The sequence below is a fragment of the Heteronotia binoei genome, chromosome 11 (assembly GCF_032191835.1).
Source record: "Heteronotia binoei isolate CCM8104 ecotype False Entrance Well chromosome 11, APGP_CSIRO_Hbin_v1, whole genome shotgun sequence".
NCBI classification, from domain to species: Eukaryota; Metazoa; Chordata; class Lepidosauria; order Squamata; family Gekkonidae; genus Heteronotia; species Heteronotia binoei.
The window spans coordinates 5,192,708-5,212,506 of record NC_083233.1 but is presented as its reverse complement, the minus strand read 5'-3'; the positions used below and the strand labels follow the sequence as shown (position 1 = coordinate 5,212,506).

The 19,799-nt window shown below is 44.0% G+C and overlaps 1 protein-coding gene across 1 annotated transcript in view; it reads left to right on the top strand.

The window, feature by feature from the left end:
* Window positions 1-19,799, top strand: part of AMOT (angiomotin) — a 71,044-nt gene that overhangs the window by 9,760 nt on the left and 41,485 nt on the right. The window contains exons 2-4 of the mRNA XM_060249238.1: window positions 5,207-5,663; window positions 6,277-6,421; window positions 10,759-10,851. Coding sequence (XP_060105221.1) covers window positions 5,207-5,663; window positions 6,277-6,421; window positions 10,759-10,851 — 695 coding nt within the window. The remainder of the gene's footprint in view (window positions 1-5,206; window positions 5,664-6,276; window positions 6,422-10,758; window positions 10,852-19,799) is intronic.

Here is a 19,799-nt window from a genome sequence, read left to right as displayed (position 1 = left end):
CAGGCGTCCCATTCTGGATCTGAGGAAGCTCAACAAGCACATCCAATACAGGAAGTTCAGAATGATCTCCCTGCAGTCCATCTTGCCCCTTATTCCCAGGAATTCCTGGATGGCTTCCCTAGATCTTCAGGACGCTTATTTCCATGTGACCATTCGACCTCAACATCGGAAGTATCTGCGGTTTGCCATGGGCCGGGACCACTACCAATATGTGTCCCTACCATTCGGCCTCTCCACAGCGCCCCGCGTCTTTACCAAGTGCATGGCAGTGGTGGCAGCTGCGCTTCGCATCCAGAACATCCCAGTCTTCCCATACATCGACGACTGGCTTCTTGTGGCTCCGACCCAACAACAATTGGAGCACAACCTCGACACAGCTCTCACTCTCCTGAGTTCCCTGGGTCTTCGTGTGAATGCATCAAAATCACACCTCACACCTACCCAGGACCTCAAGTTTATAGGCGCCCTTCTATGCACCTCCCTGCATCGTGTCTTTCTCCCCGAGGATCGGGCACGGACTATCATTGCCCTAGCCAGGTCAGTGCAACAACAACCCTGTCAGTCTGCGTTCACAATCCAGCGCCTGCTGGGCCTTATGGCCGCCACAACATCTGTCCTTCACTTTGCCAGGCTACGGATGCGACAACTACAGATTTGGTTTGTACGAGCCTACCACCCTCAGACACAACCACAAAGCGTTTTGCTCACTGTTCCACAGAGAGCGCTTCTATCCCTCACGTGGTGGACTGTTCCCAACAACCTCCTCGAGGGCAAGCCGTTTCTACCGACTTCCCCGACGGCCACAGTAACAACAGATGCCTCCAAGTGGGGATGGGGAGCCCACCTAGAGGACAAAACTGTCAGAGGACTTTGGACAACCTCCGAGAGAGCCATGCATATAAACTGCTTAGAACTGATTGCGGTACACAGAGCCCTTCAATCCTTTCTCCCACTGATAAGGGGCCGGCACGTTCAGATCTCCACGGACAATATGGCAACGGTTTACTACATAAACAAGCAAGGGGGCACCAGATCCCTCCGTCTCTGCCGTATAGCCGTAATGCTCTGGGAATGGTGTGTCAAGCACAACATATACATGACTGCCATTCATCTCCCGGGTGTGGAGAATACTCTGGCCGACTCCCTCAGCAGGGTTCGCATAGACGACCACGAATGGTCCATCAATCCGACCTATCTTCGGCGTATCTTCCGATGCTTCGGAACACCCAAGGTGGACGTCTTTGCATCCAGGGACAATGCCAAATGTCCTCAGTTTTACTCCAGGAGGGGCAACGACGCCTTCCTACACAACTGGACAGGTCCCCTTCACTACTTCTTCCCACCAACCCCCCTTCTGACACGGGTGTTGGTGAAAATAGCTCGGGATGGCACAGACTGCATCCTCATTGCGCCATGGTGGCCTCGGCAACCGTGGTTCACGAGGCTCCTTCAACTGTCCCGCCACACTTACCGCCGGCTTCCTCCTGTGGGCGACCTTCTCTCTCAAGCCAGCGGTCAGGTTCTTCATCACAACCCTCGAGTCCTGGCCCTGGCAGCCTGGAAAATACATCCACCTACCTCTCTACAGAGGTAGCCAATATCATCCTCAACGCAAGGAAGCCTTCCACGAGGCTTTCCTATCAACGTAAATGGAAGCGCTTCTGTTCTTTTGCGACATCTAATCATCTACAGCCGGAATCGGCACCCCTTAACCTGATCCTGGACTATCTGCTTTCTCTACAAAAATCAGGACTCTGTTATTCCTCCTTGAAAGTTCACCTTTCTGCAGTTTCTGCTTTCCACATTCCGGTTGATGGCAAAACTGTGTTCTCCCATCCTTTATCTAAGTCCTTTCTTAAGGGCATGTTGCACCTCAACCCACCTGTTAAGCCCTTTGTTCCGACTTGGAGTTTATCGTTAGTACTTTCCTGTCTGATGAAAGCCCCTTTTGAACCTATGGCTACCATAGACCTCAACCTTCTTTCCTGGAAGACAGCATTACTCGTAGCCCTTACCTCAGGTAAACGGGCAAGTGACTTATGCGCCTTCCGTTACGATCCTCCCTACACCATTTTCCACAGGAACAAAGTTGTTTTGCGACCGGACCCTGCGTTCCTGCCTAAGGTTGTCTCCCAGTTCCACTTATCAACCTCAACTTCTCTACCAACGTTTTTCTCCAACCCATCCGACCAAGGACAACGAGCCCTACATTCTTTGGACGTTAGAAGGGCGTTATCCTTCTACCTTGATCGTACACAACCTTTCCGTAAGGACCCTAACCTGTTTGTGGCCTACGGGAACCCTCACAAGGGTCTTAAAATTTCTACCCAAAGACTGTCTAAATGGGTAGTCAGTGCCATCAGGTTGTGCTACGAACTGGCTAAACAGCCTTTGCCCGAAGGTCTTAAGGCCCACTCTACTAGAGCGGTCTCGACGTCTTCGGCCTTTCTGCAAGGCGTTTCCCTAGAGGACATTTGTGCGGCTGCATCGTGGTCCTCTCCATCCACGTTCGTCTCCCATTATGCGCTAGACGTTCGTGCGAGACGTGACGCCTCCTTCGGTCAAGCGGTCCTCAGATCCATCTTCCACTGAAGCCAGGGGTGAGTGCATCCGCTTCCATCTTTATGTTGCATACCATGTCGCATAATATCACGTGATTGCATTTGATGTGATTGCATTTGTTCTGATTGGGTTATGTGACTAACTTTCTTCTTTACCAGCACCCTCCTCCAGGACATTTAGCTGGCGAGTCACCCATGTGTGGGACTGCACAGAGACCACGAAGAAGATAAACAGGTTGCTTACCTGTAACTGATGATCTTCGAGTGGTCATCTGTGCAGTCACACACGCCCACCCAGCCTTCCCCGCTGCTGGCCTCTTGTAATTGTTGCTTAACCTTGTATAGTGTCAGTGCCAACGGCGGCTGGAAGAAACTGAGTGGAATGGGCGCTCTCCCCCCGCTCTAGGCATGCGCGGTCGCTGCCTGCTCCCCAGGGCGGGAGGAAAGCGCGCCAAAAGACGTTATAGGCGAGCTATTGGAGCTCCGAGGTATGGATCCGTTGCCTGCGGCAAGACCCATGTGTGTGACTGCACAGATGACCACTCGAAGATCATCAGTTACAGGTAAGCAACCTGTTTTTCCCCTTTTTACAGCATATAGGTACCATAAACATGCAGCAGGAAGAATTACCCATGACAGGATACAGTCCTGACATTTGCATGTTCTCAAGGTAATAGCTTGGTATTCCAGGCTAGTCTAATCTCCCAGATCTCCCAGGATCAGTCGTGGCTAGTATTTGAATGGGAGACCACCATGAAAGTCCGGGGTCACAGCTCAGATCCTTGAAAACCCTATGGGGTCACCAAAGTTGACTGCAGCTTGACAGCACTTTTCTGCACCAACAGCCAGACCACAGAGATGCCTAATTCTCATGGAGGATGTGAGCCTGGTTCTGGCTTGTACCACCAAAAGTTTAAAATTTGAATAGTTATAGACAAAAGTACACATTTTTATTACAGATACGTATAAGAGCCTTGTAGGGGCCCACAGTCCTGACTTTCTCACTTTTGACAGATCTAGCACTGATAGCGCTTTTATCTTCTGTGGAACTGAGAATAAAAGAGACAATGACTGCTCACAGATCAATTAGTGGAATTTAAGCAAGTCTGTTCACCAAACTGCCAATGGGGCGGGGAAAATCATGATGTTAGTGCTCTGCAATTAGAAAACAGTGCCTTTATCAGGTTTTCCGGTTAGAAACCTCAGCACGTCAGAACAGCATTAAGTTTTGCAGTTTTTCTGAGCAAGTGACCATGAATACTGATCTTTCTACCTTCTTTATGGAGCATGAATTGAATCTAGATGATAGTCTGACACCGTTTATTTCTAATGCCTATTGTCTGGGGCCAGTAAACGAGCCTTCATGCCGCAGTCCATTGGACATTATATCAGTCATCCCTAACGTCTGTGTGGGGAGAGCGATTCTGGACCCTGCTCGGCAACAAGGACACCTTTCTTTAAAAAACAGCCAAATAACAGTATTTCAAGAACTACTCCCAGAGGTCCTAAGCCAACGTTGCAATCTAAAATCTATCACCAATGCTTTATGCCAGGCAAGAATTCGCTATTAATGGAAGAACCTAATAAAAGTGCAGATCACTTACAAAGATAAACTGTACTATATTGAGAATTTGTCTACTGGTCTTGTCCTTCTTAAGACTCTCAACATAAAACCTTCTCCAGACATGTCTAAGCCCAACCAAAAATGGAGGCATCCGTCTGCATTGTCATCGACAGTTGGGTAATCAGAGGTGCAGTGTCTTATGTTTCTTATCTATACCAGTTCCTGTATGGCATCATGTTTCATGCATCATGTTATGGCTTGCATTTAATTGTTCATAATTTTTTGGGCACTTTTCAGTGTTATGCTTCATTCTGAATCCATTACTTGGAGTTAGGGAGGGCCTTCTCAAGTTTGCTTCTGTGTCACTAATAGTTTCTTGTTATTAAAGTCAACTCCAGTAATTCTAGGTATTTATTCACCTGGGATTAAGTGGGACTATTGTAGTTTGGTTTCACTATAAGTATTTACAGCAGCGTAAGCTTTTTCATAATTATTCACTTCTCAAATACAGTTGACCACCCTGTTACATAGCATGCCTTTCTCCATCAACAGTTTGCAGCACTTAGAGTCACTGCACAAAAACATCCTTTACATATATACCATTCTGCTATTTTCTCTAATCTTATAGTAAAATAGAACATTGTAGCAACATAATAACCTGTATAGTTGCTTGGGGGGTGGATTTTAGCCCTTGCAGGCCGGATGTGGCCAGTGGGCCGTATATTTGACACCCCTGGTGTAGAGGCCTGGGCTTCCTGTCCCAAGCCTGCCTCTCTTGTGTGCTTTCCAGTCAGAAGTAGCAAGCAAACGCTGTCTCATATCCAAGAAGGGGGTCAGAGATCTTCAGCAGATAGTAGTGGAGAGGCTACAGCTAACATGGCTGCTCTTAGGGCCTTATTCTGGCAATCCTATTTGGTGCAGGCAATAAGTGTTTGTGTTTTCCAAGCATAATTTCAATTATAACATCAGGTAGCCTTTTCTGAAATCAAGAGCATGTGTAATCAGCAGTGGCTTGAGTATGTACTGCCATCTAATAGTTCGCAGCTTTAAGTTAGGTCCAAATAAGCTTTTTCTTTTACAGGCAAAACCCAGATCTCCAGCTGCATTTACAACAGAGATCTCCTCACCATCACAGCCCAACATCTTCACTAACATCTTTGGGGTCTTTGACATTGCTGCAATCTCTGCCACCATCCAGGCTGTCTCCTTCTCAGCATCAGCCTCCACTTACTCCCAGCCAAGGAGATCCATTCTCTCTGCCACGAACCCAGCAGCTGTTTCTGTCCAACCAAGTCCATCAGGGAGATCTTTACCGGCTGTGTCAACCTGTTATTGGACAACAGCAACATCCACAAGGGGATTCGTACTCAGCACTGCCAAGGCCTCAGCCAGTGCCTTCTCCTTACCAGCAGTTGACTGTGGATCCTTTTGCCATTGTCTCCAGGGCCCAGCAGATGGTGGAGATCCTGTCGGAGGAAAATAGGTCTCTACGGCAAGAGCTAGATGGGTGTTATGAAAAAGTAGCAAGGCTTCAAAAGGTAGGGTTGATGTAGCTTCTGTCCCTTTTTTGCATAGTGTGTAGTCAGTGCTTCCAGTTCACTTCTGGGAAGTACCAAAATCTAGCAATGTATGAACTGCCTTTGAAATGTGTGTGCAGTGTCCTGGTACAGTCTGAAAATTTGGACACATCTGCTCTATTAATGCATGCTATTTCAAATTGTCCTCTTATTTCCTAAGGAAATCTGGGGATTGTGACTTGTTGAGAGTGCGTGAGAGACATCATTTACAGAAATACACAAATCCCACGGCTCCTTAGAGAAATAAAAAGGATCCAAGATGTGTTTCCATTTGTGTGTGTGAATTGTTGACACCAACATCCTGCTCTTCCTCCAAGGGAACTTGGAGCTACTTGCATGTGGTTCCTACGCAGTTTGCAGGATTCAGCCTGCTTTAGCAGTAGAGAAACATAACGTGCTTTTAGCCTATTATGTAAGAAGTGTATCGTTCATGAAATGTTTGATCTACATTTGCATCTTCACTGAGGTTTAATCAGGTCTCTTTATAGCAACTCAAAATACATATATGGCATGTATCCCATGCTAAATAGTAAAAATATAAAATACCTCTCTTTGTTTTAATTATTTGCTGTAGTTGGAAACAGAAATTCAGCAAGTTTCAGAGGCCTATAAAAATCTGGAAAAATCTTCCTCAAAGAGGGAAGCCTTGGAAAAGGCTATGAGAAACAAGCTGGAAGGGGAAATCCGCAGGCTTCATGATTTCAACAGGGACCTCAGAGGTAAAAGAAAATTTTTAAAATGTGCTAAAATTCATGGATGTATGCAGTTAAAATAAATGTAGTTTAAAAGGTTATTCTCTTAAAATTACCCCCCTTTTTACTGTAAAGGACTTTGACTTCTCAAATGGTGTGCTTTATCTTTTCAAGTACTCTGTGTGGTCATTTGGACTGAAAAATCTTGACTTTCTGTCTCAAATATGTGAAGAGAGGCTGTGTGTTGGCTGCTTCCTTAAGAGTGTATGAAGTTATCTGACTCTTCTCATTATAATGATACTCCCTGACACTTTGACCTGACTTATTCAGCACTTTTCTCATGAGGATACATTTTTGTCCTACTCTCTGTAACCAAAGCTACCCATTGGCTCTCCCCTTGATTATATCAGCCTTTAACACTGTGCCTTGAAAAGTAAGAAGGCTACAAATTAGATAAATATTCCAGTGATCTAAGTACACACCCATGATTCTTTTCTCATATCTAGGTCAGAGTGGACATGCCTTTATTCTGATCCATTTGTTTCCTTTGATCTCAGAAAGAAATTCAAATTCTTCTTTAATTTTCTGACTTCAGTAACTCTGATCCATAAGGTCTGATTGCTTACCTATGCAGGGCTTGATTTTTTTTCTTTTATATATTTTTTAAACTATCACCTAGAAGTCACACTCCTGAGACCTTTAGAATCATAGGATCATAGAGTTGGAAGGGACCTCCAGGGTCGTCTAGTCCAACCCCCTGCACAATACAGTAAACCCACAAATACCTACCTCAAATTCACAGGATCTTCATTGCTGTCAGATGGCCATCTAGCCTGTTTAAAAACCGCCAAGGAATGAGAGCCCACCACCTCCCAAGGAAGCCGTTTCCACTGAGGAATCGCTCTCAGGAAGTTCTTCCTAATGTTGAGCCGGAAACTCTTTTGATTTAATTTCAACCCATTGGTTCTGGTCCTACTTTCTGGGGCCACAGAAAACAATTCCACACCATCCTCTATATGACAACCCTTCAAGTACTTGAAGATGGTGATCATATCACCTCTCAGCCACCTCCTCTCCAGGCTAAACATCCCCAGCTCCTTCAACTTTTCCTCATAGGACTTCGTCACCCCTCACCATCTTCCTCACCCTCCCCTGGACCCGTTCCAGCTTGTCTATATCCTTCTTAAAATGTGGTGCCCCAAACTGTTACTCCAGGTGATACTCCAGGTGAGGTCTTATCAGAGCAGAGTAAAATGATACCATCACATCACGTGATCTGGACGCTATACTTCTGTTGATACAGCCCAAAATTGCATTTGCCTTTTTAGCCACCGCATCACACTGTTGACTCATGTTCAGCATATGATCCACTAAGACTCCTAGATCCTTTTCACACATACTACTGCTAAGACAAGTCTCTCCCATCCTATAACTATGAATGGGATTTTTCCTACCTAAATGCAGAACTTTACATTTATCCCTGTTAAAATTCATTTTATTGGTTTTAGCCCAGTTTTCCAACTTGTATCCTGTTTCTGTCTTCTTCTGTATTTGCAACCCCTCTCAATTTAGTATCATCGGCAAATTTAATAAGCATTCCCTCTATTCCTTCAACCAAATCATTGATAAAGATGTTGAACAAAACAGGTCCCAGGACAAATCCTTGAGGCACTTCACTTGTCACTCCTCTCCAAGAGGATGAGGAACCATTCTCAAGCACTCTTTGGGTGCGATCTGTCAGCCAGTTACAGATCCATGTAACGGTAACAGGATCCAAACCACATTTTACCAACTTGTCAACAAGGATAGTATGTGAAACCTTATCAAAAGCCTTACTGAAATAAAGATAAACAACATCTACAGCATTCCCCTGATCCAGCAAGGGAGTCACTTTCTCAGAAAAAGAGATCAGGTTAGTCTGACATGACTTGTTCTTGAGAAACCCATGCTGGCTCTTAATAACCACATCCATTCTTTCTAAATGTTCCAGGACCGACTGTTTGATGATTTGTTCTAATACTTTTCCAAGTATAGACATCAAGCTGACGGGTCGGTAGTTAAGTGGATCCTCTTTTTTCCCCTTCTTGAAGATGGGGACAACATTCGCCCGCTTCCAATCTTCTAAAGTCTCTCGGTTTCTCAAAGGAAACAGTGTAATCTGCAACATTTTTTTGTATTAGTAATAGAAGCCTTCTAAACTTTCAATTAATATCTGAAATATCTTTGTTTTGGAGCCCTTCCATACATTACTCTGGTAAGATGGGAGCCCCTTTTCCGTGGCTTAGCCTGGTGCTGTTACTAGGGGTGGGCATGAACCAAAAAAATGTGATTTGTGTCGGTTCATGGTACATGGTCAAATTGCAAATCTAACTGGAAGGTTTGAAAACAACCGGTACATGGCCCCACAAACCCTGTTGAAAGGGGCTGCAGACCCTTTAAACAGGGTTTGCTGAAAACCTGAAAAACAGCTTAGTGGGCTGTCTTGTGCACTCCTTTTAAACTTTAAAGGGAGTGCACAAAACAACCTGAAACAATGGAGTGGCGGGGAGTGTTCCCCGGCACTCAGTTATTTTTGCAGGGAACAAAAAGCAGGAGTTTGAAGGGACTCACTGTCCCTTTTAACGTCTGCTTTCTGCTCTATCCACAAACTGCTTTAAATGTTTGTGAAAACTTGTGGTGGTAAACCTGTCATAAACTTCAGTTCATGAACCACAAACAAGGCAAAATTCTTGATGAATTTTGCTTTGTGGTTCAGTTCATGCCCATCCTTAGCTGCTGCAGTAATGTTGGAAAGCTCAAAAGCAATTGAGGGATGCTGATCACCTGATTATCGCCCTGTGATGGACAAGAGGCTGTTCAGTCCCTCAGAGGCAAAACAGCCACTCAGCTGTTTTCACACCTGAGCCTATGGGAGTGCAGCTCCAGCATCCAGTCACCTTTTAGAAGGGGAATGGAATGTTGGAGGGAAGCACAGCAGGGCAGGTTTGTCCAGATCTGCCTTAAGGAGAGGACAGTCAGAGATTTTGGTCTGCCTCAGCAAAAGAGCAGACAGTTTGAAGGGTAGCTTTGCCTGGTAGAGTGGTTTAGCTCCACCACTGGGAGAGGAGAGAGTATCCGGATGTGAGGCTTATCTCTGGTGATAAGCAGATCTTGTGCTGTTTAGGTCTGACAGGCTGGTGTGGGAAGGGCGGTTTGGGTGGAATCCTGTATGTGCTGGAGGATCCAATCCAGTGGCCAGCCAGTGAAAGCCTGTTCGTACCTATTCAAGAAAACCACACTCTGCAATCAGAACGAGCTAAAATTTATGCACCTCAGCTAGGTTTTTCCTTTGACTATCTGGAAACCTGTGCTGTCAATCTGTTCTTTAAAACCAGCCTGTAGATTAACAAATCTTCTGTGTTATTTTCATACAACTTGGGCCTCAGTGAGCTCTGTGTTCTTCCTGCTCACCATAAAACTTACCTCACAGCAGCAAACAGGCCTTTACACTCACTACCCTAACAACATCCTGGAACTGAGGAGAAGGTTAACATCTCAAACCCAACCAGTATTCCAGATTCATCAGGGAAGCAATGTGGGTCCCCTTGGTTTACTTTAAAGAAAGAATCTGTCACACATCTCTTTCAGAAAGACTCATGTGACTCCCCCTCTGCCCCCATGTGGTTTTGGCCTGTCTGATGCTGTCCTGGCAATGTGGAAGGACTGGAAGCCAGAGAAAAGTAGCCTCGTTACTACTGCATTAATTTCCAAAAGGTCCTTACAAACATTCCTAATTAAAATACACTCCTTGCAGTTAAAGCATTAGTCAAACATTCAGATATATCTGGAGCCGTTCATTCTAGGGAGGCTTTGGAGAAGGCCATTGCCAGATTCTGTCATTTCCTGATATAGCTTAGTTAGTGTGTTTATTCTCCTCAGGTGGTCCTGTGAAAGTTCACACTGAGAAATGACCTTGCTGTGATGGGATGTTAGAATGGCATCATGCAACTGGATAAAGTTTCCCATACAAGGAAGATTTTAGGGCAGAAGCCTCCTTATGAGGCAAATTGGTAGAGTCCAGTAGCACCTTTAAGATTAACACATTTTATTGTAGCATAAGCTTTCAAGAAACACAGCTCACTTTGTCTGATAAAGCAGATCTTTCTTAAAATGCTAACCCTATTTTATGCTTCACAGAGTTCTAGTCAAAAAATTTCTGTGTCCTCGGAGGTAATTGAATGTCCTTGATTTGTACATTTGTATCTATGTGAGGATACAGCAGGGAGGGGCAGTTGCCACAGATCAAATAAGGTGTGCAGATAGTCAGCAGATTCCTTGGGTTTTATAAACTACCTAATTTTCGTTAATGTATTTTGTTCTTGCAGAACGCATGGAGACAGCTAACAAGCAGTTGGCAGAAAAAGAGTTTGAGGGTTCTGAGGATAACAGGAAAACAATCTCCCAGCTCTTTGCACAAAGTGAGTCCAGATTACTGTCCTAATTTGTAACAACTGTTATGTGAGTGGAGTGCTAAAAGTGAGATAAACACGGTAAATGTAGATTTGAGGCAATGCAACACGTAGGCCACTGCTTCAGGAAAATTTGAGAATTGTTCAGCTTAGCATAAAGTGTGATGCTGAAGACATTTTTGCTTGAATCTTGGTGTGAGGCAATCCAGTGCTGAATCAGGCTTCACATTAACTTAGGCTCCTCAGATGATTTTTGCATAGAACTGTGGCAAGCAGATTGCACAGAAGAGACCTGGCTTAATTCTTTCCTCTCTTCATTTCTCTCATTTCCAAGTGTACTATTTCCCTGAAATGCTACACTGAACATTACAAACCTACCCAGGACCATAGCAATTTAGGAAGAGTAGCAGTAAGAAGCTGTAGCTGCAGATTTCCCTCCAGCTTTTTGAGCTGATGCAAAGAACTCAATGATATTGTTGAGTGGTGTCGCCTATAATAAGAGAGAACCTGTGGAATTAGGCATGTTTACAGTCCTAAGTGCATTTAAAAGAGTACAGTTTTACACTGCTGTGTACTTTTCTTTAGAAGCATAAAGTGTGAGAACCTGGAGGCTGAATCTGTTCTGTGTGTTTAACTTCTTGGGACCAAGCAAGGCCTGGCAGTGGCATTTGGTGTGTGCACAAGCTTTGCCTTATATCCCTCCTTAGCCTTGCTTCTGTCTTGCTCTGCAAAGCTGCTGGGAGGAAGAATTTCTCCCTTTCCATAATGCAGAAGAAATGTGCTATGCTTCTGTTTTTCTGGTGGGCACACAAAATAGCCTTGGGTTATGACCCCTACCTAGAAGAGCAGATGGACACTTGATTGATAAGAGTGGAAACCAAGATGACTGGTATGGAAATACTGCCTTTCTCCTGGGTTGGAATGTATTGGAACTTAAAACAATGACTCACTCTTGCTATGCTAGGAGCTCCACCCAGGAGACATTTACTTTATAAATTTCCTGACAGAGAGGGTTTGCAGTGCTTCCCTTTTCCCCCAAGATCTACATTTCGTTCTGTTTCAGGAGTCTCATTCTGCTTCAAAACATGTAAGGCTTGCTGCATGTGTGTTGAGAGGATATTTGGTCTCAGACAGGGTACACTGCAGATAACTGCACAGTGATGTCTTTGGAGAAGAAATTATATTAGGAGCACATAAAGGCTATGAACCTGTTGAGCACATCAGAAATGACAGAGGCCTTTTGTGAAGAAGAGGAGATTGGATTTATACTCCTCCCTTCACTACCCAAAGGAGTCTCAGAGTGGCTTACAATCTCCTCTCCCTTCCCCTCCCCACAACAGACACCCTGTGAGGTAGGTGGAGCTAAGAGAGCTCTGTCATAAACTGCTCGAGAGAACAACTCTGAGAGAGTTATGACTGACACATGGTCACATCAGCAGGTGCATGTGGAGGAAGTAGGGGATCAAACCCAGTTCTCATATATATGAGTCCACATACTTAACCACTACACCAAACTGGCTTTCTTGCTTGCTTGGGAGTAAAATGCCTCCAATAGCAGCCATTGACCTCTAAGTAACAACCTTTAAGACCAACTAAAACATCAAAAAGTTGCATGCAAACTTTCAGACTTGCAGAACTAACCAGCACACTAGTGCATCAGTCCTGATAAAGGAGTTACTCCACTGTTGTGTGTTGGCTTTTTTTCTGATAAACCAACATAGCTACCTAAAATTATTATCTCCTCTCTATCCATAAACATTTCGTTGTGGAAGGCTATCTCTGTACCAGGGATGTTGAAATGGAATTTAAAAACCTGCACCTGAAACCTAATCAGAACAATTGGAGTTTATAATCTCCTGCATTTGGTGCAAAGGTACTTGATGCCTTCGCCTGGGCACCTAGGAATAAGAGCCAGCTTAGTCCTCGCCCAAGCATAATTCATGCTGAAGGGGAAATACTGTACCTATCCCATGCTCTTTTGGCTTGTCTGTGCATATTTAAAAGGGCAGAACAAGAGAGCAGCTATCTGCCTGTGTTAAATATTGTGTAGTCTACAGCTATCAACTTGAGCAGAAAATAAAATGGTAAAAGCCTTGCTTAATATTATCTCCCTGATATTTCATTATTACCCCTATAAATTTTGCCACAGAAAGAGTAACAAAATCCTTTATATTCAATAGTAGCCACATCACCTGAGATCTCATATTAGGCAGTTCCATATTTTTAAGTAGAGGAGGTAATTAAACTAGCCCTCAACTCATTAAATATGGGACACTTGTATTCAGTTGTTTCAACTTGTGAACATCTGTATATTCCAGGGGTGGCCAACGGTAGCTCTCCAGATGTTTTTGCCTACAACTCCCATCAGCCCCAGCCAGCATGGCCAATGGCCACCCCTGGCTATTCTGTTAACATATGGTAATTTTTTCTACCTGCCCTCCGAAACCATCAAGAGAAAGGCCAAAGTGAAAGCTCTTCTGAGTTGTGGTACTGTCAAGTGATAAAAATACTTCTGCCGTTTCATTGAGTTGGCCCTCCCTCAGGTTTTTAATATTTTATGGTCCCTTAAAATTAGTTTCCTGGGAAGTTAAAAAACCACTAGCAGTTGTAATGTGAATGCATCCTGTGCATGATTGGCTACTCATGTAGTAAGGGGGATCATTTTGTCAGAGCCCTCTCCTTGACTTTCTGTACAAGCACGCAGCACAGCTACAGAGATCTGGTTCTGCTACCAGGTTTCCGTTTGGTGTCATTCCTTGGTCATGGGATGCTGGTACTTGGCAGGGCTGGGATCTTTTGTTCCAGAGGTGTATTCTGCAGCTGAGTCAATGCTGGCAGCAACTAATGGAATGCAGAGTGTGGCAGCAGCTGTACAAAAAGTGCATTTTGCAACATCCTTATGTTCTGTCATTCCTGCTGTTTAGGCTTGTGTCCTGTGAGTGCTTGAAGTTATCCTGTTTTTCTAAAAAGTGTGAAGTTTTGCCAGTTATTGACCCAAGTCACCAATTCTCATAGTAAAAGAGTAAGAGGTCTTATTGGATTCATATACAGAACATTGTCTTGTGCTGCGGACAGCCAAAGCCAGGAATAACAATTACAAAAGTAATAGCAAGGCATAAAGTTATAGGCAAAAATGGCAGGCAAAAAGTCTCCTGCCAGCCTAGCATTTGTTCTCATAGGTGGCATTACCTAGAGTTATTTAGGGAATCAAGGCCAGTGGCCGAATCCTCCTGTTCTGTTGCCAGAGCAACACGATCACTGGTGAGTTCTGTCCAGAACACAATCAACTATCTAACACAGTCTCTCCCCATCTCTCATGTGGTTACAGGTGTCAAAATGTGAGAATGACTGTTAATCATTCTATTGTTATAAGCAAGCTTGGGCCAAATTGAGGGCATTCCTTTCCCAGAAGTTTTTCCCATCCAACTAATTTACCTTTTAACATATACATACAGTTTGCCATTAGAAGAAAAATACTATAAAATATAGTGGAAGATGATTATAGTATACGTAATGAAATAAACAGCCAATATCCCTATTTGAGTATGTCAAAACAGCTAAAAGAGAAATACATTGGATAGCGATGTTCTTGTCAACCTAATTTACTTTTTAACATGTAAACATTCTGGTTTGCCATTAGAAAAAAAGAATGCAATAAAATATAGTGAAATGGGTTAAGTATAATGAGATAAACAGCCAATATCCCTATTTTGAGTATGTCAATACAAAAATTATTCTGATACACTATTTTAAAAGAGAAATATATTGGAATACTGTGGATGTATAACTATACTCCATGAGAGTGGGTTTAGCATCTGTAATGAGATTAAAAAACCCAATGTCCCTGTTCAGTCCTGAGGAAGTGTTTGTTCCAAGTTTCATAATAATTTGTAATTCAGCAATTTCTCTCTCCATTCTGTTCTTGAAGTTCCTTTGCAATAAAACAGCTACTTTGGTGGTTCAGGTAGACTCTCCACACAGGTTACTAATACTATTCTTCCAGAAGTATGGGAGAACTACTATATTGCATTGTATGGGACATCAGATGAGGTGGTTTGCTCCCTGGAGGATTGTCAGGAATTGCCAGAGTGGCCTCCAGTTGAGCCTTCAGAAATAAAATCTTTAATTGGAGCCCTGAAGCTTAATAAAGCACCAGGACTTGACTTAATCCCGGCTGAACTGATTAAAGAAAACGCTGACTGGTGGGCTCCAGTACTCGCCAAATTATTCTCCGAAATAGACAGGACAGCGAGGGTACCCGCGGGCTGGGATACTGGAATTATTGTACCTATTCATAAGAAAGGAGATAGAAATGATCCAAATAACTATAGACCTATTAGTCTTTTAAGTATCCTAAGCAAATTATATGCCAGCCATCTTAAAGAGAAACTGTGGGAGTGGATCGAGCATAATAACATCTTGAGAGAAGAACAGGCTGGGTTTAGACCGGGATGTTCCACTTTGGACCATTGTGTAGTATTGGACCATCTTATTACCAAATATTCCTCTAACAGCACCGCTGCCCTATACGCTGCCTTTATAGATTTCAAATCTGCCTTTGACATGGTACAGAGGGACATACTGTGGGAAAAACTGAGAGGGATGGGAATCGAACAGAGGCTACTGGCATTGATAAAGGCATTATATAGGAACACCAAGATCAGGATAAGGATAAACCCGAAGGGACATCTCACGAAAGCTATCCAAGTAGGGAGGGGAGTTAAGCAAGGCTGCATCTTGGCCCCACTCTTGTTCAACCTCTTTATAAACGATCTGGGGGAACATCTAAGTGGTCCAGAGGTGCATGCTCCAAAGATTGCAGATAGGCATATCCCGCTTCTGCTATATGCAGATGATGCAGTGCTGATCTCTAGGACCCCAATTGGGCTAAAGAGAGCAATGAAGATTCTAGCGCATTACTGTCAAGTTAACCAGGTTGAAATAAATTACTCAAAATCAAAAATTTTAGCCTTTGCAAAAAGACCTAAGGTATATCATTGGAAGATAAACGACAGGGCTATTGAACAGACACGCTGCTTTAAGTATTTAGGGGTAGTTTTTCAGGCCTCAGGGGCCAGGAAGGCACACGTGGACTATGTTACAACTAGTGCAGCAAAAAGCTCAGGAGCCATAGAGAAATTCTACTGGACCTCCGGGGGGGCAGAACGTGGCGGCTGCAGTCAAGGTCTTTAAGGCCAAGGCCCTCGCCCAAATGTTATATGGGGCACCTTTGAGTATAACACCATATCAGCATCTCTGGCAGTTAGCGGAGAAAGTGCAATCCAAATTCCTTAGGCATATACTACAAGTCCCTCCATGTGCTCCCAACTCACTTATCAGAGTAGAAACGGGTATGGTTACAGTGAAAGCAAGATTGTGGATTGCTGCTATTCTCTACTGGTACAAACTAATGATTCAGCCCACCAGTTTGGCGGGGCTGATAGTAAGAGATTCATTTGTTCCTCTGTGGATCAGAGAAATGGAGTCCAAGTTGGGCTATTATGGACTATCTAAACAATTTTTGCTCAATATGGAGCATAATCTGGTTAAACCCTTTCTTAAACAGAGGATCTTGGATGTTGAAAGACAGCATGATCTGAATCAGCTTAAAGGCTATTTACCAGGAATAGAGGAGTTACATAAAATAACACTGATGCCATACTTGCAAAATCTTGACAAAGCAGAGTATAGGAGAGCATTTACTCTTCTCAGATTTGATATGTTACCGTCAGCTATTATTGAAGGCAGATACACAGGACAATTATACGAGGAGAGACTGTGTATTTGTGGGGACAATAAACCGGAAGATAGGGAGCATGTACTATTCCAATGTAAATTATATCAGCATATTAGGGCCGAGTATATACTCCCGATCTGTTGGGGAGGAAGGTAAAGGAGATTGTAAGCCCTTCTGAGACTGAGATTTGGAGTGGAGGGCGGGATATAAATCCAATATCTTCATCTACCTCACAGGGTGTCTGTTGTGGGGGAGGAAGATAAAGGAGATTGTGAGCCGCTCTGAGACTCTTCGGAGTGGAGGGCGGGATATAAATCCAATATCTTCATCTACCTCACAGGGTGTTTGTTGTGGGGGAGGAAGGGAAAGGAGATTGTGAGCCGCTCTGAGACTCTTCGGAGTGGAGGGCGGGATATAAATCCAATATCTTCATCTACCTCACAGGGTGCCTGTTGTGTGTGTTTGTGGGGGGGAAGGTAAAGGAGATTGTAAGCCCTTCTGAGACTGAGATTTGGAGTGGAGGGTGGGATATAAATCCAATATCATCATCTTGTTGTCCTGTTTGCCCTATGTAGAGAACTAAAGGGCATTGTTGGCATTTAATGGCATATAGAATGTTGGAAGATGAACAAGTGAATGAGCCTGAGATGGTGTAGTTAATGCTGTTAGGTCCAGTGATTGAGTTGTCTTGATGTAAGTGGCAGCAGAGCTAGCACTTGGGTTTATTGCAAGCTCTGGTCCCGGTGTCCTTGCTCAGATGAGATGCTGAATTGTTGTGGGTGAGGAGTTGTTTGAGATTAGGGGGGACTGCAGTCATAAGAATTTATTGGACTGGTGTTTCTGGTCAAGAAATAATTCTCTTTAGAAACTTGTTCTGGATATTGGTGGTGAGTAAGCGTTGGCTATGGGTCTCTCTTTTATTGATATGGGATGTTAGAAGTTATTAGCTAGTCTTGTGTTATATCCCTAGAAAAAGCTGCCTGAAAATGAGAAAACCTTGGCTGACGAAGGTGTGTAACATCGAAACCGGTCCCCCATGAAGTATGGGCTTGCCATTATAAAAAGAAACAGTCGGGTGGCTATGCGGATACCAATCACAAAGGCTTTAAGAGGCTTTTTGCTATCAGTATTATGAGAGACTTTGTTTATGTAATGATAATTTTTGATATTATTATAGTGATTTGTATTGTGCTACACAGTGTTGTTATTTATCCTTGCTAGATCTTGTGAATTAGGCAGATCATGAGAAGGAGGGCAAGAAGGGTTGCATCAGTGCTTAGTTCTCGTGGCCCCTTATTACACACCTTTTTTTCATCTTCTGGACTTGGATCAGGGGTCACTGTGTGGGGGAGGGGAGGTATTTTGAGTTTCCTGCATTGTGTGGACTAGATGACCCTGGAGGTCCTGTCCAACTCAATGATTCTATTAATTTAGACGAGAGAGTGGTGATGCTGGCCAGTAAGGCTGATGATGTAGGAGGGGCTGTTTTGCCCATCTCTGAGCTAAGCCTTTCATTGGCTGACTCAGTCAAGAGCTTGAAGATTAGTTGGCCTATGCCTTGTTGTTGAAAAAAAAAAGGTTGATAAGTCATCTAAGTGCCTTTTGTCAATTGCTTTTGACAGTGGAAATTGTCCTCCTAGAAACAGCTGATCTGGCTACGCTGATGCATGGTGTTACTGTCCTGAGAGCTGACTTCCATAACTTGCTGTAGATGGGGTTTCCCTTGTAGACAACTTCAGTTCATGCAAAACTTAACAGCATTCCGTTAACTAGCAGTTTTGAAAATGTTACACCCATTTTGAGACTGATTCCCTGTCAGTTTATGGGCTCACTGAATGATGCTGGTTCTTATCTGTACAGTCCTGTACAGTCTTTCATGATCTAAGGTTCACATACCTAACAAGCTCTCTCTCTCTGTGAACTCATGTACCAGTTATGCTCCCCACACATCACCTCTTTCTGACTCATTCCTCAGGACAGTTACAGGAGCTTCAAGATACGTACAGACTCCTTGGGGAGTGGCCTCATCCTATGGAACAGTCTCCCATTGGAGTTTCGGAGCCTGTCTGCCTCCCAGCCTGCCTGAAGGTGTTGGGCATGATTTTAAGAAGCCTTTTGGTTCACAGTGATGACAAATTGAATTTTATTGCTTCTTTGTGATGGTGACTGGCCATCTGTGGAGCAGAGGCGGCAGGGTAGATTTTTTTTAAATTAGTAAATGTCACAGACGACTCCATGTAATACAGATCCACACATTTGTGCTTTTGTATAGCATTGACATATATTCAGAGTGCTTCGCTTACATGACTTTTTGTAATCCTTACAGCAAGCTTTTCAAACAGGCTATGACTAGTAGGGTTCCCAGCCTCTCTCGGGTACCTGGTGTTTTTAATATGCAATTAAAGCTGCTGCTGAAGGGTGTAATCTGTTTGGTTCCCATTTGTAGCCAGTTGTCTGTTTTTGATAGGAGTGTCCTGTTATCTGTTCAGTTCTTCTTTCCCCTTTTAATTCTTTCTTCATTTGCCTGAATCTCCCAGTGAACCATTGTCCTTTCCATCCCCATTCCTGATTCACTCTGGTCATCTGATCTCTCAGTTCAGCTTCTCAAGAACACCTCCATGGAGAGCAGAAGAGTCTGCGGATTCTGTCCTTTATAAACTCACCTGCCATCCCATGAGCCCTGCATATCTTTCACCTACAACTCTTAAGAACATCTCCTCTCCCCATGTGGTGGCCTGCCTCCCAATCCCCAACCCCCCTTCTTTGCTCAAGTTGCTGCCTCCTTCAGTGATACAGTTGATGCTCACTGCTCTAGGCTCACTTTACCATCTGCCTCCTTTTCAACATGCCCTTAAGTCTCTTTGTCTTTGACTCAGTTGATGAGCCAGTTTGGTGTAGTGGTGAAGTGCGTGGACTCTTATCTGGGAGAACTGGGTTTGAGTCCCCACTCTTCCACATGCACCTGCTGATGAGACCTTTAGTCAGTCACAAGTCCTCACAGAGCTGCTGGGCTCAAGAGCAGTTCTGGGAGAGCTCTCTCAGCCCTACCTACCTCACAGGGTATCTGTTGTGGGGAGGGGAAGGGAAAGGAGATTGTAAGCCACTCTCCTTTGGGTAGTGAAGGGTGGGGTATAAATCCAATCTTCTCTTCCTTTTTCTTCTTCTTCCCTCCTTGCTTTTTGTTACCATCTTCCCTGCCACCTCACCTCTTCTCTACTGC